General features: G+C 40.9%; 1 protein-coding gene across 1 annotated transcript in view; it reads left to right on the top strand.

Annotated features, from left to right (window-relative positions):
* The window catches only part of tle2a (TLE family member 2, transcriptional corepressor a), a 55,613-nt gene that overhangs the window by 22,960 nt on the left and 6,598 nt on the right, over nucleotides 1-26,055 (top strand). Inside the window, exons 3-11 of the mRNA XM_036586343.1 lie at nucleotides 10,269-10,332; nucleotides 12,026-12,070; nucleotides 18,269-18,331; nucleotides 18,718-18,792; nucleotides 20,651-20,867; nucleotides 22,605-22,621; nucleotides 23,096-23,188; nucleotides 23,364-23,408; nucleotides 23,498-23,659. Coding sequence (XP_036442236.1) covers nucleotides 10,269-10,332; nucleotides 12,026-12,070; nucleotides 18,269-18,331; nucleotides 18,718-18,792; nucleotides 20,651-20,867; nucleotides 22,605-22,621; nucleotides 23,096-23,188; nucleotides 23,364-23,408; nucleotides 23,498-23,659 — 781 coding nt within the window. The remainder of the gene's footprint in view (nucleotides 1-10,268; nucleotides 10,333-12,025; nucleotides 12,071-18,268; nucleotides 18,332-18,717; nucleotides 18,793-20,650; nucleotides 20,868-22,604; nucleotides 22,622-23,095; nucleotides 23,189-23,363; nucleotides 23,409-23,497; nucleotides 23,660-26,055) is intronic.

Raw genomic sequence — 26,055 nt, 5'->3', positions numbered from 1 at the left:
AATAAATGGTCTTATAGGCTACATTAACTCCAGCGTTTAACTGCTAATTCACCAACCTTTAACCCTGAAATGCAGACAGCAGCCTCGCCTAGCTAGTAGCTAACGAAAAGGCAAAGAGAAAGATTTAAGAATCATGTTAAATTAATTAAATCATGGTGAGACACTTTTTAATTGAGACTGGCGTGGACATTGTCAGCAACCTCATGATACGCATCACGATACAAGTGTCAAAATATACAATACTGTGACAACACAGCAGGTGTACAGCACATTTTTGGTCAGTGTTTACAATTTGTTCTGACCACATTAGTAATGAACATGTAAATGAGGTTATACATTTAATTTATTTGTTTACGTTATTGTTTTATTTAAATAAAAGAATATGAATAAATTATGGTGGGGGAGCTTCTGAGAACCATGTCTAAGAGTGGTTCAGTCTGGTGAGCCGGTCAGAGCACAGAGGAGGGAACTTTTTAGCACTTTTATTTACAGAGGTGGCAGCCTGTGAGCCAGTAGTCACTATTTGAGCGCATCTGTGTGTGAGTGAGAGAGAGGGAGAGAGTCTGTGACTGTAACAATATCAGTAGCTACTTTTACATCCACTGTCTGCAGAAATTGCAAGTGATAAAATGAAAATGCATAAAGTTAATTTTTGCTGCTGTTTGTTTGCATCAGTCTCTTTTTAGTGATTACTTTTCCTTCAAAAAATTTCACATTAGTTTTGGTTTATTGATTGTTTTTGTTGTTTGTATTTATTTTATTATTTTGATTTTTTTTTCATGGCATTTCTCTGCCATATAGAGCTGTTTAGCGCAGAAAAGACTACAGCTTTTCTAAATGGAAAGTGCTCAGACTCTTCCTCGGTCCGAATCTACCTCTCCACCATGCTATTTGTGTTTTATGCAAGGGGCCCGTGAAGGAAATCTGTTATATGATGCTAAATGTTTCCAATGTAGGTTTCTGCAATGTTCAGGTATCGAAAAACAATTTTTCCACTAAAGTCGAAAGGAAAAAAGTTTTGTCGATGTTCATAAAATGTTAGACAATTTTCCCTAACCTGTATCGGAATTGGCAACATGCTCCTTTTTTACTGCCCTGTTGCGACTCCACAGCAGAATTAGATTTTTAGGTGAAAATAAAATAATCTTCCTTTGCAGTAAAATAAAGCTCTGCACAGTTCTAACAACAAATTGTCTTAAACGCTGAAGAAATTCACATTTTACCCTGAAGGTTGGTGTGTAGACTGCTGGTCATCATAGCAGTGACAACAGTCTCACCTAGCTAGTAGCTAACATAAAGGCAAAGAGAGATTTAAGATGCACGTCGCTAATTTGGAGACGAATGGACTTATTTGAATTTATAATCATTCCAGCTGGTTTCCTGAGATGTTTAATCTGCAACAAGAAACTGTCAAACACTAAAAAGTCATGAAGCTGTAGTCGGCTTCTCGTTTAAATTTCCCCGTTCTACCTTAAATGGTGCAGCAGCTACATTGTGGCGCCTCAGGAACCATTTAAGGTCAAACGGGACAATTCGGACAAGGAGCTGGTGAATGAGAAGCAACTTCAGCGTCATAATAAGTCGAACATTGAGAGACATTTTACAAGAAACTGTACTACATTGCAAAGCGCTGATCACAGCAGCTACAAATTAATGACTCACTACAGCCGTGACGTAAATTACATTTGTGAAAGTGAAACTAACTCAAGTACACAACTAACGTGTGGCCCAAAATACAGGATCTTAAAAATCTTTTTAAAAAAATTTCATAGATTTTGTTCTCGATTGTTGTTGGTCATTAAAGGCCCCACACCACACAATTTGTCCTGAATGAAACACCACACACTGCTGCAACGAGTCCCAAAAATCGTTCATATTCGTACAACCTTGCAGCAGTTTCTTGTGAACTACATCACAGGATTTCTCGCAAACTTATGTGACTTTAGATCTAAGCAAACATGACTGATGACCGAGGCTATTGCTGTGCTAGTGTGCTTTCTGTAGAGGAAAAAAATTATGGTTTGTTTTACAGCACACATTCTATAGACATTCATGCTGGTGCCACAACTCCTCTGTAGTCCACTTAGCTCTCAATTCAGCCGCCATGCTTACGACTCCGGCCGTACACTCTGACAAGTTCTGTTTAGATCAGCTCTCATTGGTTGACGGTCTTTTGAGGCATAACGTCAATGTCGTGTTTTTGGTGTCCACCCCACACTGCAGGATACTGCGTCGTAAATATTGAACATGTTTAATATTAATAATTCACAATTGCAGTGGCTGGAAGTAGATCAGAGGGGTAAAGATTGTTGTTTAATATCACCCTAATATCAGAAGATGTTTTCCAGTTGTCAGGAGGAAGAAATTGGCCTCAAAATCGGCTTGATTATCCTGTAGTGTGGGCCAGGCGTAACAAGGCTCAAGCATGCCTTAAAAACAGTTAGTAAAAGATATTTACTTCATTCACTCACGCAACAACAGACTGTAAACTAATGAAAGAACTGTGTGTACGTGTTCTCTAAAGGGACCAGAGAGAAAAGTGTTCTTCTCCAGTTCAGCCTTTTGTGCACATCATAAAGAGTAAACCATACCCATCACAGACAAGTGCTCTAATATGTTGGATAATGTAAAATGTAGTGCTTTCAGAGCTGAATTCAGTTATTAGTTTCACTCACACTTTAAGATGCTGTGTAAAGTGAATGCATAAATATCAATACAGCTGTCACTCTATTAATACTAGGGATGTGCATTCTGACTCATTTTAATATTTGAGTGTACACGAGTTAATGAGCAGGTTAACCACAGGTAATGAAGAAAGGCTTAAAAAATGACATGATAAATACTTAGACTGAAATTAATGTAAGGCTTACTCTTCTAAGTGTTAGCTCTGCTATTGAGAAGCTTAAGAAAATCAGTAGCACAAAACGTCAGCAGCAAGCAGAGGAAAACGTCTGAAAACGTGTTTTATTAATAAAGCTGGGAAATCCATGCATTCAACAGCCAACACTGGAGACTGACGACTTGTCACCTTTTGACAAGTGGTGGTGTGTTAGCCTGGAACAAGTGGATCAGACACAGCAGTGCTGCTGGAGTTTTTAAACACTGTCCACTCTATTAGACACTCTTACCTTGTCAGTCCACCATGTAGAGGTAAAGTCAGAGACGATAGCTCATCTGCTGCTGCACAGTTTGTGTTGGTCATTCTCTAGTCCTTTATCAGTGGTCACAGGACGCTGCCCACAGGACGCTGTTGGCTGGATATTTTTGGTTGGTGGACTATTCTCAGTCCAGAAGTGACACTGAGGTGTTTAAAAACTCCAGCAGCACTGCTGTGTCTGATCCACTCAGACCAGCACAACACACACTAACCCACCCTCACCACATCAGTGTTACTGCAGTGCTGAGAATGATCCACCACCCAAATAGTACCTGCTCTGTGAGGGTCCATGGGTGCCCTGACCACTGAAGAACAGGGTAAAAGGGGGCTAACAAAGTATGCAGAGAAACAGATGGACTACAGTCTGTAATTGTAGAACTACAAAGTGCACCTATGTAGTAAGTGGAGCTGATAAAATGGACAATGAGCATAGAAACAAGGAGGTGGTCATAATGTTTATATATATATATATATATATATATATATATATATATATATATATATATACATACATACATACACACACATACACACACACACACACACACACACACAGCCCTAATGGAGCTGTAATAACCCACTGATCAGCTCCTGCTTTTGATTTCTCTGTGGCTGTTTGGAACGTGTGTGTGTGTGTGTGTATTTAGCAGCGCTGTGCTGACAGAGCTGTCATGGTGCTGGCAGGTTGCAGATTTGTTCCAACGATCATGTCTTATCTGCCGTCAATACCAGAGAAAGTGTGTGTGTGTGTGTGTGTGTGTACTTGTCTCTAGCACCTTGTGAGGACCAAATGTCTTAGGAATGATGAATTTTTGTGACCCATTCAGATTTCTTTCTTTCTTTCTTTCTTTCTTTAAAAGCCACTGCTTGCACTATGTGGGCTAAATGAACATGAGAAACACACTAGCACATTTCCAGTGCTTTCCTTCAGCCAGTATCACAATATAAAGAACATTTGCTTGTTAATGAGCCTAACAGGCCTTTAAAATTCTTAAAAGAAGAGTCACTTGCCCTTTTAAGGCAAAGTGCTACAAGGCTAAAAGACAACTGGCTGTTTACCACAATGTGTCACGCATAATTATGTTGTGGCATTTTGGTGCAGGTTTAGCAACAGCATTCAAATACAAAAATCAGCCAATAATCAGTAAACTAAATTGGCTGATTTTGGTAATGTTTGGGGCCAAAAATCTGCTAATTCTGATCTTGGCTGATTTGGATCATGCATCCCTACTCGAGATGACAGGACAACATGAAGTGAGGACGTTTTGCTGGAAAACATGCTGTTCCCACAAAATCAACTACAGTTTCTTCGGAAAAGCTGAAAGAGCAGAATGACTTTGGTAACTGAGGTTGAGATTAGGCCAAGGTTTGCTGTAGGTGTAGTATTACTTGGCGACAGTAATACAGAAGTTAGAAGTCCTGACATGTATAACAAGACCATCTCTCTCTCTCTCTCTCTCTCTCTCTCTCTCTCTCTCTCGCTCTCTCTCTCTCGCTCTCTCTCTCGCTCTCTCTCGCTCTCTCGCTCTCTAGCTCTCTCTTTCTCTCTCTCTCTCTCTCGCTCTCTCGGTCTCTCTGCTGAGCCTCAGACTAATTACTATATGCAATCATTTCTACATGAGATACTGTGTGTGTGTGTGTGTATGGCTGGGGGTTGGGGGGGTGCGTCTGCTGCATGCACCCCCACTTTCTCTTTCGGTCCATCCATTTGTCTCCGTCTCGATCAGTCTCTCTTTCACGCTCTCCTGGTCATATAATCATATGGACGTTGGGGCACACACACACTTTTCCCCCTTTAAATGTATTTTTCACACCCACAGTGACTAACACACTAATGTAATGAGCTTCAGCCAAGCCACGCAAGAGCTTTTCCCCCAAAGGGCTCTTTATGGCCCAGTGTGCAAATGTTCATCAGTCTGTGTGTGTTGTGGAGATTTCAGATAATCTTCTAGCTGTGCTGTTGGTGACATTGTTTCCATCATCATGCATTTGATTCTTGCAGTATTAAAAGTGATGGTTCAGTAAACAAAAAAACAAATTATATTCTTAGTTATATTCTTGAGCCCAAATTTGGTTGATCAACTAAGACATGTTTATTGTCTGAAGTTGACTTCTTTAATTTTGCTCTGAAGCTGCAAGGCTAATGTAGTTTGCATGAAAGTATGTCACACATCTAAAAACAGTGGTCGCGATGATGTTGAGACCTGAATTTTGTCCATACTTTTGTTCATTTTTGTAGATAACAGTATGTCATACAGTATCAGAAATAGGCCTATCACAGTTATTGTGCAGTTACCTGATCACAGTAATTTTATCTAGTTGCATTTATTTTTCAGAGTTGTTGGATTTCAAAATTTACATAGTAACACAAACATGAATTTGGTTTGTTGTAAATCAGTTGAATGATGTAAATAAAGGTAGGAAATGCATTTATTGAGACGCGTCATGAGTTATAAAAACAACAGAAACTTTAACTTCTGACTAGTGTTATAACTCATTCAGAGGGCTGTGGCGAGTAACATCTGTTCAGTCAGGTGGTACTAAGCATCAACAAGGAAGCAAAATAGTTTGTATGCAGCTTTGATAATTGTAAACAGTGAACAAACCAACACATTACGTTGTTAAAGTTACACTGTGCAAGTTTAGGGAATTTAGTGACCTCTCTGGTGGAAATGTGTAATTGCATGCAGCATGCAGAAGAACGTTGGTTGTGCTTTGAATCTCTTCCTCCAGCAGATGAATCTGATGATGGTGAGAATGTTGAAAGATTAGTTAAAGAGAATGATGTGTGTGCAGAGGTAAATGCATAAATATCGATACAGGCTTCACTGTATCAATACTATTTTGATATTCTTTGATATCCACAAGAGTAAATAAACAGAGATCCGGTTAACTGCAGGAAAGGAAAAAAGGGAAAATATACTAAGAAATTAATGTATGGCTGAAGACTTATAGCTCATAGCTCTGGTGTTCAATCAGTAGCACAAAATTTTAGCGACAAGCAGAGGAATGCATTTCAAAACATGTTTTATTGTTCAAAAAAAGCCAAGAAATCTGTAGTTGTTGTGTTGAATAAGTGGGAGGCTGTCTCTTCAGATGTGAGCTTAAAAACGTGTCCACTCTCCACTGGATGCTGATGAGGGCTCATTGGCTTCTACACAAGGTCTTCTCTCTTCAGTGCACGATGTGGCGACATGAGTAGTTAGCCTAGTTAGCCTAGTTTGTCACGCTATTTCTGCTTTCTCACATCTTCATTAAAGTGTGCTTAGCAACACACCTGTGTGTTAAACACAGACTTAGTCAAAAATACAAACAAAACTGTAACTTCGAAATATAGGATGGCACTACTTTTAATATTTTATAAAAAATAAGTACGTAATGTAGCTTTAGGCCCAGTCCCATTTCACCCCTACCACTTAGCCCTTAGCCTTCTGTTTTGCACATTCACACCTAGGGGGTAGGTTGTCCTGATTTTTGAGATAGAGGGGTAGGGCGAAGTGTTATGGCTACATGGCCCTCGAAACAGGTTTTTCAGAGGCACACTCCAAACAGATTGTTATGGGGGGGGGTTTTCTCACTTAACCATTATGTTATCTCAGTTTAATGTTGTTTTAATGTATTATAGTCCTTTTCTTCATTACAAGCATAAAAAATCACTAGTAGTATGCTGATGTCTCTGTAGCTAACTAGCTAAATTTCCAGTTCCATTTTAAATAGTCCAGCAGTGCTGACACCTGAAGCGCCAGAATGTGACAGCTGCTCAGTTTAAGGTGGAACGGGAAAATTCGAATGATATCTGACAGATAAGCTGACTTCAGCTTCATATCACCGAAGAATTAGGGGTGGGTGATAATGAATCATTTTCACATCTCCCCTCTTTGAAAGCATATGATGCCCTAAATGTAACTAAAGCCCGGCAGTGAGGTTGCGGAAATTTACCCTCCTCTGCTATCACTGCAGACTGGCAGGGCTGCCTACAGAGCACCGCTAGTAACCTGTTAATGAAGTAATGCTGTTTTTTATTTGAGGGTCCCATTTCATAGGGAAGATTTCAACCACTACCCCTTGTAACTCAGTTCCAAGGGGCAAGATGACACTCGAAAACAAGGGGTAGGGGTAAAAATAAGAAATGGCATTGAGCCTTAGTCAGTAAGCAAGGCTGTTTAAGATAAGTTTGAGTCTGTGATTTAAGCATAATATTTGCACAGTACTCAAGTATAAAATTTCACTTCTTGTTAGCTACTTTAGCCTTTTAGCTCCAGTGGAAATTAAAGATGCAGAGCTACATTTTAAACAGTTCTCTTCCATCTAAGTTAGCTTTCTGAACCTGCACTAGCTTTACATCACTCTGGCCTCTGTATGTTCTTTGTGATAGATTTAATGATAAAGATGCTGTATGATGTTGCGTGATAGGCTATCGTCTGGATGTGTGTTACTGACTTGCTGTGTTTAGATGTGTTCGGATGTTTCTGTGGAACGTGCCCTTACCACAGCGCTACAGAGACCGTCTAATGCAGGGGGAGAGGGAATAAATAAGGAAAGCCAGTGTGTGTGAACGCGTGCCGATAGATTTGTCAGTTCACGGAAATCCTGCGACGCGGGCGACTTCTACAGCGAGGCAATTCCACAGTAATAAAATCTATCAGGGGAATGAATTTAATCCCCCCCCTCTTCCATCCCCCTTTCCCCTCTTCCCCCACCCCCCTCCCCACCCCCCAACAGTAGTGATAAATGAGTCAATTATCGGCGTCTGCACAGCCCTGCAGAAGGGGAGCGGATGTGCCGTTATTACCTGTTGCAGTGCCGTAATGTCGCAGTATTAATCATATTCTAATTTTCCCAGGCCCTCGCACTCGGCACGCATAAATCTAGCATTCGCAAACAAGTCAGCAACGTCAGGAGAGCTGCTAAAATACAGCAAGGGCAGTGTGTACGTGGGCGTAGATGTGTGTGTCTTTGTGTGTGCAGTTTGTGCTGTAGAGGACATCGATGAGATGTCACCCAGTGAAGGATTTGCAGAGCGGTGGGGTTTTGGGGTCATGAAGCTTGTCTCGGACCATTGACGGAATGACTTTGCTGGGATTCCTTTTTCTTTTTTTTTGTTTTCCTTTTCAGGGTTATTATGGCCGCAGGGCTTGCTGGTCAAGGACAGCTCATATACTGAGCTGAACACCAAGCAAAACTCAGACCCCCCCACCCAGAGAGGCTGGAACAGACCCTTTTAATTGAAACTAATTTAAATGATCACTAAAAGACTCTCTCTCTCTCTCTCTCTCTCTCTCCATTCCTAATTAACATGAACAGCATGCAGAAAGTTGCTTTTGCTCGGTCTCTTCTGAAACGACTCCAGGATTTGGAGAGAGTTTGAGAATTTTGGTCTGGTCTGGTCTTAAAGCGAAGGTTCAGCTAGACATTTATGTGTTCCCTTACCCAAAATGTAGTCGATCACCCAAGATGTGTTTACCTCAAAATTAGCTTCTTTAGTTTTACACTGGAGCTATAAGGCTAAAAATGGAGACTTGGAGCCACCAGTTTAGTATCTTGCAAACCACATAGCACTAGGGCAGGTGTCAGCAATTTAAATGTTAAAGAGCCGTTTTGTCAGGCTTCAGAAAAAACCTAACCACCTTGAGAGCCACAAAATTTCATGTCCATTTTATTAAAGTAACATTTCACCATCTTTGCTGTAAATATGTCTCAGTATGTGCTAAAGTCCTAGTACAGGCTAAAAATATAATATAAACGAAAATGCAGACTTACTTTGCTCTGCTTTAAGCTTTAGCTCAGCTATAGCTGCTTTTCTCGCATCTCCGGCAGGAAACTTTTCCTCAAAAGTTCAACAGTTTCTTGTAAAATTTCTCTCAACATTTGGCGTTTTAGCTTCTCATTCACCAGATTCTTGTTCGAATTGTCCTGTTCCATCATAAATGCTGCCTAAGGCACCAGAGCGTAGCTAACTATGTGGCTAACTGAAAATTCAACCAAGAAGCTGGCGAATGTGAAGCTGATTTCAGCTCCGTGACTTTTTAGTGTTTGACAGTTTCTCCTTGCAGATTAAAGGTGTCAGGAAACCAGCTGGAGTGATAATAAATGCAAGTGATTTGTCCCCAAATTATTGATATTCATCTTAAATCTCTCTCTTTGCCTTTTTGTTAGCTACTAGCTAGGCGAGATTGTTATCTGCGTTGCTAGCTATGTGACCAGCAGTCTGCATGCCAACCTTCAGAATGGTTTAAGACCATTTCTTGTCAAAAAGCTTTATTTTACTTCAAAGGAGGAATATTTTATTTTTACTTAAAAATCTGATTCTGCTTTGGAGCCGCAACAGGGCAGTAAAAGAGCCGCATGTTGCTGACCCCTGTACTAGGGGACCTGCAGAAATTGGTTAAGCCACATACAGTTTCAAGTTTGTAATTTAAGAAGTGTCCCTTAGGAATCAGTGAGTGGTTAGGAATAGAAATCAACTTTGATATTTTCAATTAAATATAATCAAATAAAGATTTTTTTTCCTTGTAACAGTGAACCCTCTGCTGTTTAAAAAAAAAAATGTTTACACCAAGTTTACTCTACACAAAGATGGCCCTTTTGAGATAAAACGGAGCACAACTGCAGCTTTCCTGATGTTAAAAAATCATGGTTGCCACAATAGGTAAACCGTATTTAAACAAAAGTACTTTACCTATTAAAGGTTATTTTATATTTGTATAAATGTTGACTTTCTTGCTCAGCTACAAAGTCAGAAATCCAGATTGCATCCAGTTTTGTAAATGTAAAGGTGTTGTAACATGCATATGGAATGTTTTTAGCTAGCCAGTCTGCAACAAGCATGCTTATTGGCTCATGAAAGCTGATGAGACTGAATACTTAATCATTGAAGTTGGAATTGAATGACATGGAATTTTTAATACTCTAGTGTTGAAATAGTTCAGTCAGTACCATAAAAGTACGCAGTACAGCAAATGGCATGTGTAGGGAAGCGTTTTAATGAACTGAGTTTAACACAGAAGCTCAGTTGAGTGCATGTACACTTAAAACTATAAAAGCTGGAAACATCAGAAGTAGATTTAAACTGATAAATTTGAACTGAAATGTTTGTCGTTTCACTTTACAGCCTAAAGCTGGAGTGTGAGAAACTGGCTACAGAGAAGACAGAAATCCAGAGGCACTATGTGATGGTAAGACTTGTACATTCACACACACGAACGGACGCTTTTATGCTATGGCAGGACGTGGGGTCATAATTTAACTTGTAAACATGTTACATGAATTGATATCCCACGTTTATTGTGTCTAATAAAGATGAGATGATGAATGAACAGAAACTTTAGCTCATTAAAAAACTCTTTACAAAGTCAGGGCAATTTTGTTGGTAGATGTTTTCTGTGGTTTCCCACATACAATCATTTTGCCCAAAAAATATATGAAAATAAACACACACACACACACACACACACACACACACACACACACACACACACACACACACACACAGAATTGCTTTGAAGCATATCTTAGTGAGAACCAGTCTGTGGAAGGTTTTCTCTCAGATCAATATGAGTCGTCTTCTATCAGCCGTACAGATCAGTTCGGCCCCTGCAGTGAAAATCAAGACTTCTATCATTCTCTGCTTTGCATCAGAGAGCATGAGAACCAGTCTGTCCATACGCGCACACACACACAGTGCTCCAGTGGTCCTCCTGGTCAGGGCTGCTCTGTGTACCTGGTCTGGCATTTTCTCCTTGCAGACGGCTCAGCCCTTTCGTTCTTGCATGCCTTCTTGTGCTCTGTCCCTCTTTCTGTGTGTCTCTCTCTCACTCGCGCTCTCTCTCTCCTCTTGCCTATTTTCTTTCTTTTTTCTCCTTTTGGCTCATAATTTTTGGAGTCTGAGAGTCGCCTAGCAACAGTGTGGGTTCTTGGCAAGGCTACAGAATACAACAGGCAGCTGTCAGGATGCCTTCTTTTACTGCAAGATCTCTCTCTCTCTCTCTCTCTCTCTCTCTCTCTCTCTGTCTGTCTGTCTGTCTGTCTGTCTCTTTCTCTTTTTCTGAGTCAGTCTCTCTCTCTTTCTTTTCTGCCTTTTTTTCTCTGTTTCTATCTCTTTCCCCCCTTCCTTTATCTCTCAAATTCCTTTTCTTCTCTCTCTCTCTTTCTCTCTCTCTCTCTATCTCTCTCTTTCTCTCTCTCCCTTCTTTTTTTCTACTTACTCTCTCTCTCTTGTTCTCCCTCACTCTCTCTTGCTTTCATTGTTCCTCTTGGCCCATTCCAGACCACTATTTAGCAGCCAGCTGACCACACTGCGGGTGGTTCTGACAGCTCTTCCCAGTTCTGATTGGGTCCAGCTCCTTGCACCAGCTACTCCAGCAGTGCGGAGAGCCATGTGGACCAGCAGCCACTTTAACCCCTTAAACTCAAAAGAACTGGTCAGACAGTCCAGACACTCTTTCAGCTCCTCACTCTTGCATATACACACTTTACATATGAGGTTCACAGTAGAAGCTAATAAATAACTTGTGTAGTTACTAGACACATCCTAAGGTTAATAACCAAATAATAAGCCTACAGTTTAAGGGGCTAACCGGGCCTGCTCTGGCCAGATGGGGTGGGCACTGGGCAATAGTTATATTTTATCATTGTAAAAGTGCTGTTCAGTTGAGTTTAGTGCGGTAATATAAACATTGTGTGTTTTTGTTTTTTATTATTTTTTATGGCAGTTTTTAATATGGCACCACTGGTGTGTTAGCTTATAAAGTCTTGGTAAAACTAAAGATCATAATACGGATCATGTATTATAATAAAGTCTTCAAGTATTTCGCTAAAGTTCACTTCCATAAAAGCTGAGGTCTAATGAAATTCTTCTTTGCTTTTCAGTACTACGAGATGTCCTACGGCCTCAACATTGAGATGCACAAACAGGTGAGTTTGACTGTGGAAGTCGATAGTCTAAATCCTGTGTGTCAAACACAAGGCCGACAGGCCAGAACAGGCCCGCCACTTAATCCTATCTGGCCCACAAAAGTATTTTAATTTCCTATTATTATTAGCCTGTTTCACAATGCGCTGCACTACATGTTGTTGAAGGTTTTATTCCCTCAAAAATGAAAGAGTGTAAAATGAGTTTGAGCTTGGTGTTTGTCTGTACTTTTCTGCTACTATAACTGCATGGCACCTGCTGTGCAGGGTGACTCAGCACTTCTCTGTTAGGTTGTGGTAGCCTTTAAACGGCTGCAGTAGTCTTTCTATGCTTCCTTCACTGGACATAAGAGAACAAAAATGACCAAAATGTAACAGGGAGGTTCTACGCTGCCCTCTGGAGTCTATATAGCTGAGACATCTTAGAGTTTGAGAGAATTTGAGAATGTAGAAGATTACATTCACAAATTCTCTCATAACAAATTGCAGGTCAAGATAAGATTTTTCACAAATTCATATTACAGAAGCAAATCTTATCTTGATTTAGGAATCTTATTTTACAGCATCTCATCTCAAGTTAAGAAGTCTTAACTTGCTCGATCAAAGTCGAAAATCAACTGTCGTGTTACCTAGCAAGCGACCATACACGCACAGCTGAAACGTAAACACATAATCAAAGTAATCGAGCTAGTTAGCCAGGTGGCTAATGTTAGCTACCGTTGTTGAGGTCAAACAAAACTAAAGTGTGATAAACCCTGAGTTAAGTATATTGTGTTGGCGCTTCGTGCTGTTTATCAGAGCGTCGCTGCTCCCCAGTTTCAGTTTCATTTCCCAAACACTTTAGCCAACCGCTGTTAGAAAAAAACCCTCCCAAGTCAAAGCACCGTTTTCAGAGTAGATAAATGTAACGTCATTATGCTAGTTATAGTGAACTGTGCTTTCCGTCACTGCACAAAACAGAAACACACAGTTAAAACAGAAGTTAAGTCGTTCTGGGGTTTATCTTAAAGTTGGGACAGAATTTAGAAGATTTAGTCTAGTTATGATGTTTCTGTAATACTGTTTTCAATCTGGAGTTAATGGATGAGATAATGAACGTAAGGACTGTTGTTCTGTAATAGCTTCTGTCCTAAATTCAGTCCTAGCTAAAGTTGTCATGGTGACTAAACAGGTAAGATTTCAGACTTCAAAAGTTTCTCTAATACAGCCCCAGAATTCCTAATTTACTGTTCAATTTTTGTAAAAACTTTCATGACTTGGAAAATTCAGACTCATCCCAAGAAAATACTTCACACCTCATTGATCAACAACGCCATGGAGCTTTTTCTGTACAGTGATAGAAAACATGGCTGCACTCCGGTTCGACAGGACTGTGACCACAGTGGACGTGCACACCAACTGCCCTTAATGAGTTAAACAGGACAAAGTCACTGGTGAGACTTTAGGTGTGACAGAGTTAAGGTCTGTGTGCGGTGGTTCACTGCGTCCGCACTCTGGGGGGTGATTTTGGTCTTTTATTCAAGTAATTGAGCTCAGTGTGCAGTTGGTCAGGCTGAACTTTGAAATTTGTCAACAAACAAACTGATTGGATCTGCAAACAGTGCGTGATTGCTGAACACACACACACTCGTGTGGTGTGTTGAAGGAAGTGTGTGTGTGTGTGTGTGTGTGTGTGTGTGTGTGTGTGTGTGTGTGTGTGTTTCATCTACATTTCCTGACCTTCCTTGCTTTTTATTATTGCCCCTACCGCGCCCCCCCATCCCCCCCCGGCTCTCTCCTGCAGACGTTTGGGCCATGCTGAATTTTACTTTAAATCAGGTCACTGCTCTCTCTCTCTGTCTCTCTCTCTCTCTCTCATGCTCTCTCCCCTTACTCACTCTTTTTTTCTCTCTCCCCCCTTACTCTCTCTCTCTCTCTCCCCCTCCCCTTACTCTCTCTGTCTCTTGTGCTCTTTCTCCTCTTATGCTCTCTATTTCTCTCTCTTGCCTATTCTTTATCATTCTCTTTCTCTTCCTGGCCTCTTTCTTTCTCATTCTCTCTTTCCCTGCTCTCTCTCACTACCCCTTTCTCTTGCTCTCTCTTACATTCTCTCTGTCACTTTAATTTTTGCTCGTCTCTTTCTCTCACTCTTTTTTCCTCTTCATCCTTTGTCTCTCGCTCTTTTTTACTCTGTCTCTCTCTCCCTCCCTCCCTCCATACACATTGTGAATTCCCTCTGCTAATAAAATCATCAAACCCTTCTACTCTTCCCCTCAACCTTCATACTACCACCTTTTTCTTTTTTTCTTGCTATGTCCTGCTCTCCTCTTTCATTCCTTCCTTCCCCCTTTCTTTTTTCCAGTCCTCTCTCTCTCTCTCTCTCTCTCTCTCTCTCTCTCTCTCTCTCTCTCTCTCTCTCTCCCTCTCTCCCTCTCTCTCTCCTCTGAAGATGTCATTTGTTAGTTGTCATTTTTTCAAACAAGAAATCATTGTGCTTCCCCAGGGAGAGTGTTGAAGGATGGATGGATGGATAGAGGAAGGGATAGAGGAGAACAGAAAGGTGGGGGGTTCTGTTTATCTCTCAAAGATGGACAGATAAAGAGAAAGGAATGAAGATGCGCTTCATGGGGGGTAGACTTCATGCTGAGCTGTGTTACTGTAGCTCTGAGGAGACAGATGGATTATCACACACGATTTTACAGTCTGCTTTGCTTTCTTACTAAGAGTCTGAGTAGATCGGCCAAAAAACAGAGGTTTTGCTACAGCCGACACCGACGTAAGTGGAGTGAGGAAGGACTCGGACACAGGCATCTGTTTTTGGGTAGTAGCTGCTGTGGAGCAGCTGCAACCACAGTAATTGTATTGCGGAAAAGACGATGTGCTGGTCCTCCTGCTATCAAACTGTATGTGACCAGTGTACTTTGTTGTGTTGTGTTGACCATCATAAAGTTTCCACAGTGAAGACTTCCCTGACTCATTTGGAATTGAAACAGTTTCCCTTTAGCAAGCTTTCTTTTTATTTTGTTCATGGCAAACGGTTAGTAAGACCAACTTTGATTACATACAGAGATGCTATAAAAGAGTATATAGGTCTTTTGTTGTTAATATTAGCCCGTTTCGCAATGCACTGAACTACACTCCCCAGCATGCACTGCAACCTACTATGCAGTCTGACTCTACTACCCCAACTATGGGACAGCGGTTACACCTCAACTCTAGCTTCAGTTATACTTAACGTTAGCTCAGAAATTGAGCCCAAGTCTTAATGAACGTGCAGCAAAGAAATATTTCAAGTTTTCATGTAATGTTTCAAGGTCTACTACAAGTGTCTGTATTTAACTGTAAATTTTTGCATATTTTGAATAAACAGTGGCCAGTTTGGGTTACAGCGCAACATTAATTAAAAATGAAATAAAAACATAGGCATTCTCTGGCCCACAGGTTTGTTGAGATTTTAATATGGTCCTTTTAGTGGTTGAGTTTGACACCCCTGTACTAGACTGTACTAGTATGTAGAGAGAGGGAGATTGCGCATAAGAGAGAAAATACAACATTTAAGTACACACATTCCTTCAGATCTACTCCCGGTTTTCACAGTCATGAAAATCCTCTAAGTGTTACGGTATTTCCTGGATTTTTCCCTCATTTGGTGCATCATCTAATTACTTTTAAAACACTGAAGAGTCTAGATAAAAAAAAAAAAACCCAAAAAACACTGCAAGGCCTGAGACTGATGTAGCAGGACACAGACTCTTTACTAACACGAATCTTAGTAATATTTACTGGCATGAATCTTAGTTGACCGAGGAGCTAGCATTCAGGATGTGCACGCTTCTAGCTTTGAGGCAAATGTTTTCACATGCAGACAGTGGAGAAGAAGAATTAAAAAGCCTAATTAAAGGGCTAAAACATTGCTGCTACAACTCAGACTGAGACCAGCGTAACTAGGTTCTTCACTGCGCTCGGTCTGCAACGCGGCTGGCTAAACAAACATCAAACCCTGCAGCTACATTAAGAAATGATGAGCTAAACCGCTGAGGTGCTCTCAGTAAACACAGTCTCTGTGTTCTGGGCACTCAGAGTTATGAACCGACTCTCACTATCCCTAAATCACCCTTGTAAATACTGTAAAAATCCTCATATGTAGCTAAACGTAGTAAAATAGGTAATGGAGTCAGTCTGATCACTATGCTGTGCATGTGTAACACGGCTGTGTTCTGTGTTTTGTCAAAACCCTAAACCTCTCTTTACAAATAAAATCAATGGACATAAATGTGGGACGACAGAGGAGTCAAAACAAAATATGTAGGCTCTTATTTTTATGGAATATTTATGTAGTGGGCAAAATGACAGATCTGTTCTCTGAGCTCGGAGCGTTAAACCTGGTGCACATATTCATAATGTCAAACTTCAAATTCACTCAGTCGTTTCATTTAAACTTCATTCTGGCTTATTAATTGTGTGCTTATGATGTTTTAATATTTCATTATTCATGTTTTCCTCTCAGAACAGCTAAGTTAAGAACGCTGGACGGTACCAATAAAATTCAACATTGTGATTTTCAAATCTTAGTGTCAAATATGGTGTGTGTGCTGGTGCAAGTTGCCCTGTAAAGTTTGAAAGAACCATTTAAAAGTCAGGTGTCGGGTCAGATTTTGCATGCACAGACTAAAAAAGTAGGTCTGGCTGGATGTTCCAGGTCTCAAAAGTAAAATCAATGATGTAGTGATGACGAGTAGATATTTCACTTTCATCCTCAGAAGACACCAGGTTTTACTGAGATCTCTTTGAATGCTCTTTCAGCTCATTCACAGACTTGATGTGTTTGCGGGGATCCGAAGTACAACTGATGTTACTAAATGTTCTTCTGCAGCGTGCAGTTACACATTTCCACCAGAGGGGCCTCCAAATCCCCAAATGTTATATAGTGCAGCTTTTAAAGTTCTTCATTAATAAAGTTAGTGAAATCTAATGAGGCACCTGGACTGTCCTTGTTTTTTTTTTATCGATTTTCAGCAGATCACACCATTAACTGTCAGGGCTTGGATGCCATGAGTGAACTGCATCAAATAAAATACTCATTATCTATGAAATATATCAATGTATAAATATATAAATATAAAAATGTCACTAAAACTGGAAAATGATGTCATGTCAGTATCATGGCATGCTTGTATAGGTGAGATCACGCCGCACTGTGCTAAATGTTTGGCATAGAAATTTAATTTTGTGTCATGAGGAAAGTCGTGGATTTTCGCTATTTAAGGAGTGTGTAATACCTGGTTTTACATTAAAAAAAATTAAAATTAAAAAATGAGTGTGTGATGGGTGATGCTAGCAAGACGATAGCTGTGGGTAGTAATGAATATAACTGTATGAGGGGTATTAGCATGTTCAGTGTTGTTGTTTTAGTTGTTCAGGTAGCTAATAAATGACCATATAAACACACATGCACGGATGATGAGGTGTCCAGCATGGACCCTCGGTTTACTGGCCTGAGCTTTGTCCAGCAGTCCAGCCACTCAGAGGCTCAGCTCTACTCCGAGTGTCAGCTCTGCTCTGACCTTCAGCACTGAGAGGCTCTCAGAGAGCATATCGGCTCTCTGTGGCTGGAGCAGGACAGCAGATGCTGGGCATGAATATTTCACTCCACCACCCCCCCCTCCATCCCCCCTCCTCACTACACAGTCATTAGCATTAACCAGATGTGGAGAACTGAAATATTTACTAGCTCTCTGTGTGTGTGTACACATGTAGAGGGAGCAAGTCACTATCTCTTGTGTTGATTGATAATATCTCTCTCTCTCTCTCTCTCTCTCTCTCTCTCTCTCTCTCTCTCTCTCTCTCTCTTTCTCTCTCTGTTTGTCTCTCTCTCTCTCTCTCTCTCTCACTTTTCCTCCATCATTCTATTTTCTTGCTTGCTCATTCTCCTCTGTTTTTTTCTGTTTGCCTCTATCTCTCCCCCACGTCCCACTTTTTTCCTTCTTGCTTGCTCCATTGCTCTTTCACTGTCTTCTTTCCCTCCCTCTCTTTTTCCCTCTCTCTTTTGCAATCCCCTCTTCCTTGCTTTTTTTCATTGCTCTTTTGCTCACTCTCTTGTTGTCTCTCTGCCTCTTTGCTCTTTTTTCTCTTTTTTTCATTCTTTCCTGCATTATTCTTTTTTTCTTTCTCTCTTGCTGTCTTTTCCTTTCTCTTTGCCTCTCTCTCTCTCTCTCTCTGCAGACGGAGATTGCTAAGCGGTTGAACGTGATCTGTGCACAGCTCATCCCTTTCCTCTCACAGGAGGTGAAACAAAGAGCAACGCGCACACACACACACACACACACACACACACACACACTGCAGTGAGTCATATTGTTTTTTTTTTTTTAAACCCACTCAGTCTGTGACATTTTTTTTCCCTTTCTCTTTCTCACACAGTCTTTTTTTTGCCCTGCATTTTTTCTTTGCTCTTTTTTTTCACATGCTGCATCTTTCTCTCTCAAACTCTTCCACAAAAGCATTGCTTTGCCCCCACAAAGAGAAAACGGTCAGCTTGTATTTAATGGATGCAGGTCCAGTGTTTAGATGAGGTTCATGCGTGTGGAATAGTTTGATACCTCTAGGTTCTGTGCTTGTTTATTTGTTTTTGTTTGTTGTTTACTGTTTGTTTTTCTGACTCCTGTCCACAGCACCAGCAGCAGGTGGTCCAGGCCATGGAACGCGCCAAACAGGTGACTATGGGGGAGTTGAATGCATCGATAGGGGTACGTGGACTCCCCCCTCTGCCTCCCACAGTGTGTACTTCCATCTTCTCATCCCTTTTTTTTTTTTAAATTTATTTATTTTTGTTTCAGTCAGGTTGAAGATTGGTTGTTGATCTGTATTGTCAGATTAGTAGGTCAGATTGAGCAGCTGGGTTGCAAGTGGGTTCTTCTTCCTTATGGCGCTTAGTCGTGTGGTGGGAAATGAGCCAGAAGGTTATTTAGGGCTGGACAGTATTGAGGCATTTTAGTGTCAACAAGTGCGTTTACATGCACTCAATCTGATCATAATCTGATTTTTGCAGTTATCTGATTATTCAAATGGTCATGTAAACAGCATACTCCGATTTCTTATATCGGAGTAAAGCTTCAAAAATCAGATTAAGAAATCCGATAAAGAGAGCTGGATTTTAGCTCAGTAATCGGATTTCTCAGTGCATATAAACTCTTACTCTGATTTCTTCCGGATTTCTCAGTCTGCGCATGTGCGAAACAGGCCGCAGTACCGGATATAAGCTAGCAGCGTTGCTGTGAGACGAAGCAAAACACTTTTGGAGAGAAGCTGAAACCAACTACATGCTTGACGAAATGAAGGATTTAAATTTTCTTCGTTCTCTAGATGATATATGTTCATATTTTCTGGTAAAGTGTTGATGTTTAAAACAGCATCAAGTTTTACCTTAAAGTTTACGTTGTGTCTTCTTCTGTGAGTTTACTCGCTGGTTGTAAAGCAGAAATCCGATTACTGCCTGACTCATGTAGACCTGGAGTTATCTGATTACTCATGTAAACGCTTTGATCGGATTACTGACAAAATCTGATTTTCTGCAGTTATCGGATTATTAAATGCATGTAAACGCACTCAATAATGTTGTCTAAATATATCACAGTACCACGAATAAAATGATATTAATTTTACTAAAGCAAGCTTAAAAAAGTTAGCGTAAGTACTTTCTGCTAATAGAATGTCTTAATCTAACACACCTACCTTGGTTTTATTAGGACTGTTTTGTTCTAAGTAATTTTTTCAAAATTACCCCAAAAGAAACTGTATGTAAGTGCATTCTCAAAAAGGAAATCTACTGTTTGTTTACTTTTTTTATGGATTTTAAGATGATGAGTAAAGTGCATTAAATAGATTATGGAGAAAATGCTTGTTTTCGATCAAATATATCGCTAAAACTGAAAAGCAGTATCAGATTTTGCAAGTGTCAGTCTTACGTCCACAGCAACATCAAAACCTGTTTAATTCTAAATGGAGAGCTTGGACAGTGTTCATGTGAAAAATAATTTTGTAAATAGCCTCACACCATAGTGGTCACTCTTTTCTAGCAGATTATTTTATGTACGCTTAAAGAATTTCAGGCATGTAGTTCAGGATGGTCCCTCTCATGGGGTGGCTTTTCTTACAGAAATCATTATTTTTGGTTTTGAAGTTTTTTTTGTTTTTTTTTTTAGTTATTGTTATTTATTTATTTATGATAAATCTTGCTTTTCCCTTCAGATCAAAGAGCTTGTCATTCAGTTACGTTAAGATTATTATTTGTTGTTTGCCATGTTTATTTTTAACATAGTGAGAGTGTATCTGTGCGTGTGTGTTACAGCAGTGTTGGAACTGCACTGAAGTTGCCCCACCCCCCTCCCCAAACTCCCCTGGGCTCCATGGTCCCTCTCCCTCTATTTCAGGCCCTGTGGCTGCCCTGCATGTCCCCTTAACTCAAATATGTATTTTTCTTCTTTTTCTCTTTTTCTATGTGTGTGTGTGTGTGTGTGTGTCTCTCTCTCTCTCTCTCTCTCTCTCTCTCTCTCTCTCTCTCTCTCTCTCTCTGTCCCTCTTTCTCTCTCTCTCCTTCCACTTCAGCAACAGCTGCAGGCTCAGCACCTCTCCCAGCATGCTGCTCAGGGTCTGCCCATGGCCCCTCACCCATCGGGCCTACCCCACCCTGGCCTGGCTCTGGGGGGCAGTTCGGGCCTGCTGGCCCTGTCCGGGGCACTGGGAGCCCAACTGGCCGCCAAGGACGAAAGAGCCCATCTGGAGGCCGTAGCAGCAGCAGCCGCGGCCGCAGAGCACCACCGAGGTAAAAGCCACGTCCAGCTGGACACAACTGCACCTCTGCCGTTCAGTCACATTTACTGTTTAATCTCAAACTAATTAGATAACGGATGATTTCCTGGGCTGTTCTGAGACACAAACCACAAGACGCAGTATTTTTCTCTGATGTAAATGGTAATGCTGTAGGATACGGTAAATGGCCCATATTCTATGCTTGTGGTCTGATGTACCAAAAACATTCATAGGTTATTTTTACTTGATCGTTTTGCAAGACTGGAGCATGTAAACGAGCTCTTCTGATTGGCTGATCTCTTTGCAAGTGAGTTCAGACACACCAGGTTCAAAAAGTGACTTGCATTCGAGATGAACCCTCAGAAACCCTACTCTTTTCAGAGATCAGGGGCCGTATTACCGAAAGTTCTTTTTGTCTTAAATCTTACCTGTCAGATCTTAAGTTTTCACAAATTCGTATTATAGAAGCAAATCTTATCGTGATTTAGGAATCTTATCTTACAGCATCTTATCTCACTTCAAGAACTTAACTTCATTAACTGTCATGCCTGGTACCTAGCAACCGACCACACGCGCATACAGCTGAAACGTAAACACGTAGTCAAAGTAATCAAGCTAGTTAGCCAGGTGGTTAACGTTAGCTACCGTTACTGATAAACGATAAACAATAAATGGAAAGTTAAGTATATTGTGTCAGAGCTTTGTGCTGTTTATCAGAGCATCGCTGCTCTGCAGTTTCAGTTTCAGTCTCCTAAACACGTTAGCCAACCGCGCTAACGTTATTCCTCCTATTAAACAGACACACGTTCAGCTCTGTGTCCATTATTCACCACCATCACTGTAATATTTTATCAACAACATTAACACAGGTAATAAGAGGGATGGTGGAGGTCGTGTCGGCAGCGTCTGGGGTTTTAAAACACTTAGAAAAAACTCAAGTCAAGCACTGTTTTCAGTGTAGATAAATGTAGCGTCATTATGCTACTTATAGTGATGCCTGTTACTGCATAAAACAATAGAAACATATAGTTAAAACAGAAGTTAAGACAGATTTGGGCTTATCTTAAAGTTGAGACAGAATTTAGATAGCTCTAGTTAGGAAGTTTCTGTAATACTGTTTTCTTATCTGGAGTTAATCTGGAGCTAATTATCATATTATGAACTTAAGAACTGTTGACCTGTAATAGCTTCATGTTGCTTGTCATGGTGACTAAGCAGATAAGACTTCAGACTTAAGAAGTTTCTGTAATACCAGAATCCTTTGAAAACGTGTTAAGTTAAACAGAACAGTATTTCCTCACCACCTTCAGCTCCAGTAACTTTGCAACATAAATGAAATAACTTAGCATGTTCCTACAGGATATGGGCCCTTAAATGTGTCTGCAGTAACAAAACTCCTTATCACTTTGTTAATGGATGAGCTAAACAGCTGTAGGTTGAAAGATTGGTTGTATGGAAATGCTTCATGGTTGTGACATCATTATCATGATGATTCAAAATACCAGGCTCTTTTTGCATTTTAGTTTCCACAGATGGACTGTATAGACTTTAACATTGTTTACAAAGTACAACAACCACTTATTTATTAATTTTTTTTAAAACTTGTTTCTTCAGGATTCGGGCCCTTAAATATGTGCTGTTATTAAATATGTTGGTTGTAATGCACTAATTTGAGTATGTTACTCATGCTTTGTTTGTTTGGGTCGTTTTGATTGGCTTCGGGAACGTGGGCCTGCTCTGCTCCACACAGATCGCGAGGCTGGGCCGGTGAGTATCACTTCTTCATCCTTTCTCTTCGTCCGAACCACCCCCCCACCACCACCACCACACCACCCAACCCCATCACCCAACCCCACCCAGACTTGCAGTTTCCCCTGCCCTTTCCTTCCTTTCTGTCTGTTTCTTGCACTTTCATCCTCCCTTTGCTCTTTCTGTGTTTTTTTTGGTCAGTCATCCTCTCTCTGTCTGCTTTCTGTCTTTTTCTTTGCTCCTCCCTCTCTGCTTTTCTTTTTCCCTCTTTTTCACCCTTGCTCCTTTAGAGCAGTCAGCCATGCATTAGGCTGCTTTATTGCCTCTGGGTCCAGCAGTTATGGAGTTGATTTGATTTATCCCCCTCTCTCTCTCTCTCTCTGCCGCTCTCTCTCTCTCTCTCTCTCTCTCTCTCTGCCGCTCTCTCTCTCTCTCTCTCTCTCTCTCTGCCGCTCTTCTCCCTTTCTCTCGCTCTCTCACTTTCTCTCTCAGAGCTCCTTATCAAATGGAGACAAAGGCAGGCCGTCAGACTACCTCAGCAATGGCAAGAAAAGAAAAGCAGATGAGAAGGAGTTCACAGACTACGTGAGTGAGGCTCTTTATGTGAGGTTGAATATTATAGAATGTGTCCTATTGTTAAACATTATAATACAATTTCTTATGATTTACCACCTTAAAGCGATAAGCTGTGAAGTTTTAATTTTCAGAAAGTGAATAAACTGTTCGGTTTCTAAAACTGAGCCTTTTTTCTCTCCTTCAGGGTAGCGATGCAGATAAGAGTGACGATAACTTGGTGGTGGACGAGGTTAGTTTCTTACTGGCATTGTGTTGAACTTGGCTTAGAAGAGAGCTGATGTAAAAGGAGCTTGTGGTGTCTCCCACTTCTTCACACAGGACCCCTCGTCTCCACGGAGCGTTCACTCGTACTCTTCCAGAGAGAACGGCTTAGATAAGCTTCCCCCGTCCCGAAAGGAGCCCCTGCCCCAGGCCAGCCCCACTTCCCTCGCCTCTTCAAGCAGCGCTGCTTCACCGTCCCGCAGCAAAGAGCCTCCTCCGGTACACACTCACCTTCTGTCACTTATGTACACTGCAGTTCTTCACGGGGGCTTAAACCTGACCCAGGCCTTCGACTTTGAGAACGACCCAAACAGGCCCGACTGGTACTGATAATTCAAAACCTGAACCTGCTCTGCTGCACTAATAGAGACGTATTGTGGCAGACGTGCTTTTATGGTGCTTTACACTGTTACTAAGTGCTTGAATTGAGCAACAACAAAATGTCATTCTGGGATAAACTGGTATTTTATACATCTGTAATACACAAACAGTCTTTACCATCAGTATATTTTTCTGGGATTGACAAACGTACCTGACTGAGAACAGCATCCACTGACCACTGATCAACTGTTAGCCTCACTACACAAGTTCCTCTTGCTATTGCAAACATTATTAACAAATTTCAGGAGAGCATCACAAGCTAGGAGGAAGATCTGCTCTGACTTTTCCGATAACCCAACCACACCCCACTCATCATCTGTGGTTTCATTTAGGACACGTTCACTCACTCTTTGAACCTTGGTGCTATTCCGAATGCAGCTAACATTACGAGAGAGAGGACAGTTCGTAAGTGTGAAACAGGATTTTCATTTAAAGTTTTTTGCGAATTTTAAGCAAAGTTGCGAAAAGTTGGTAAAAGAAAATGCAACACAATCAGTATTTCCATCAGCTGTTTTACGCAAATTCCTGGAAATGACATGACATTTCTAGCTCACCATGCGTGGTATATACGATGGAGGGATTCACACCTTGATTAGCTCTCAGTAGAGCAGTTTTAACGGCCCTCTGTCAGCTGTACATAGCTGTAGCCTCGAGTTCAAAGCAGCAAGGCGTAGTGGGCAGTGGCTTTAATAAGGAGTGGAATAGCTGTATCACTTCGCTGTCACCCACCAAACTCTTGCAAATGCCGCCAGTGCAATTAATTCTGAGAGGACGTAAAATTGCAAAGTCAGTGTTCTTTCACATTTTTTTTTATTTTATCAATACATGTAAAGTGTAAACACGGTTTTGTGATATTTAAAGCTTTTTTCTTACTTTTCTTGTTGCTCTTACAGTTTTTTTAACGCATTTTAAAAATTGGTGGCTGGAAGCCCAGATAGAGACAGAATATGCAAAACCTGTTCCATAAAAGAAATCGCTCATTAGAAAACAAACCCAGGTCTGATGAAAGCTCTCTCGAAATGTGATATTTTCTTGGCCCTCATCTGGCTTGGGTCGAGTTGCAGACCTCCAAGACACGGTGCATGTTCTTCCCTGCCCTAAAGCAAGGAGATGAGGCTCCCACAGTACACACACCCTCTCACGCTCATAACATGTTCTTCTTCCTCCTAAAGCAACCCGATGAGCCTTCCACATCATTTTACACCCCCCTCCCCCAAACTTCTCCCCCTCTGGTGCACTCACATTCTCTCTCACATACACACACGTTGTTCCCCATCCTAAGGCATCAACACGAGCCACTTCCAGCCCACACAGCATGGTTTTCTCCATCCTGAAACAACCAGATGAGCCTTCCATATTTTCTCTTTTTACCTTCCCTGACACACACAGACACACACAGACACACACAGACACACACACACACAAAATGTTTTTCTTTCCCCATCCTAAAGACAGTTACACACCAAACATGATGTGAATAAACTACAGAAATGCAAAATATCGGGATACATTTTCTTGTTGTAACTATTTATTTATTTATTTATTTAGCTGTGTTGTTTGCACTAGAAAAAACAAACGAACAGGCAGAATGTCTTCAAGCTACTCTCCATTTTGGAGAAGTGAAAGTGGTGTGGAGAGCTTCATTGCTTTATTCAGGAGCTGAAACTTTGAGTGTGTTTACCATATAGCTCAAATGTCCATAACACAGTTGGGCTGCTTTTGGAGATGTTCACACCATCTGTGACAAAGCAGTAATCCTTTTCCTGTTTTGGCTTTTTTTCCTCCAAAAGTTCTAGTTGCTAGGATACAGACGATCAGTCATCTTAGTGTCGTAATGCCAATGACAGACTGCTGTGATTGGTTGCGTGAGGTTGTGTTGTCTGCGAAAGTTTGCAAAAGTCAAACAGAGCGAGTGAAATGTTACGTTTCGCCATCTGAAAAATCGTGTTTATTCTGCAAAATATCATCAGTTATACACGTTTGGTAGTTTGTTAACGTGCGAATAAACTGCACAAATAATTCATGCCTGGTCTGCAAAAGCCTTAAGGCATCCACATGATCCTCCCACATCTTGAATCACTCACCCCCGAAAGTTGCCTTCTTCCTGATAATACATCAGGTTTCAGGATGGGTTCAGGCCAATTTCTCACATACAGTTGAAGTCATAAGTTTACATCCATTTAGACTTGACATTAGATTTAGAGTCATTAAAACTCACATTTATCCCCTCAGAT

Source organism: Colossoma macropomum, unplaced genomic scaffold, assembly GCF_904425465.1.
Source record: "Colossoma macropomum unplaced genomic scaffold, Colossoma_macropomum, whole genome shotgun sequence".
NCBI classification, from domain to species: Eukaryota; Metazoa; Chordata; class Actinopteri; order Characiformes; family Serrasalmidae; genus Colossoma; species Colossoma macropomum.
This window is presented reverse-complemented; position numbering and strand designations above follow the sequence as displayed.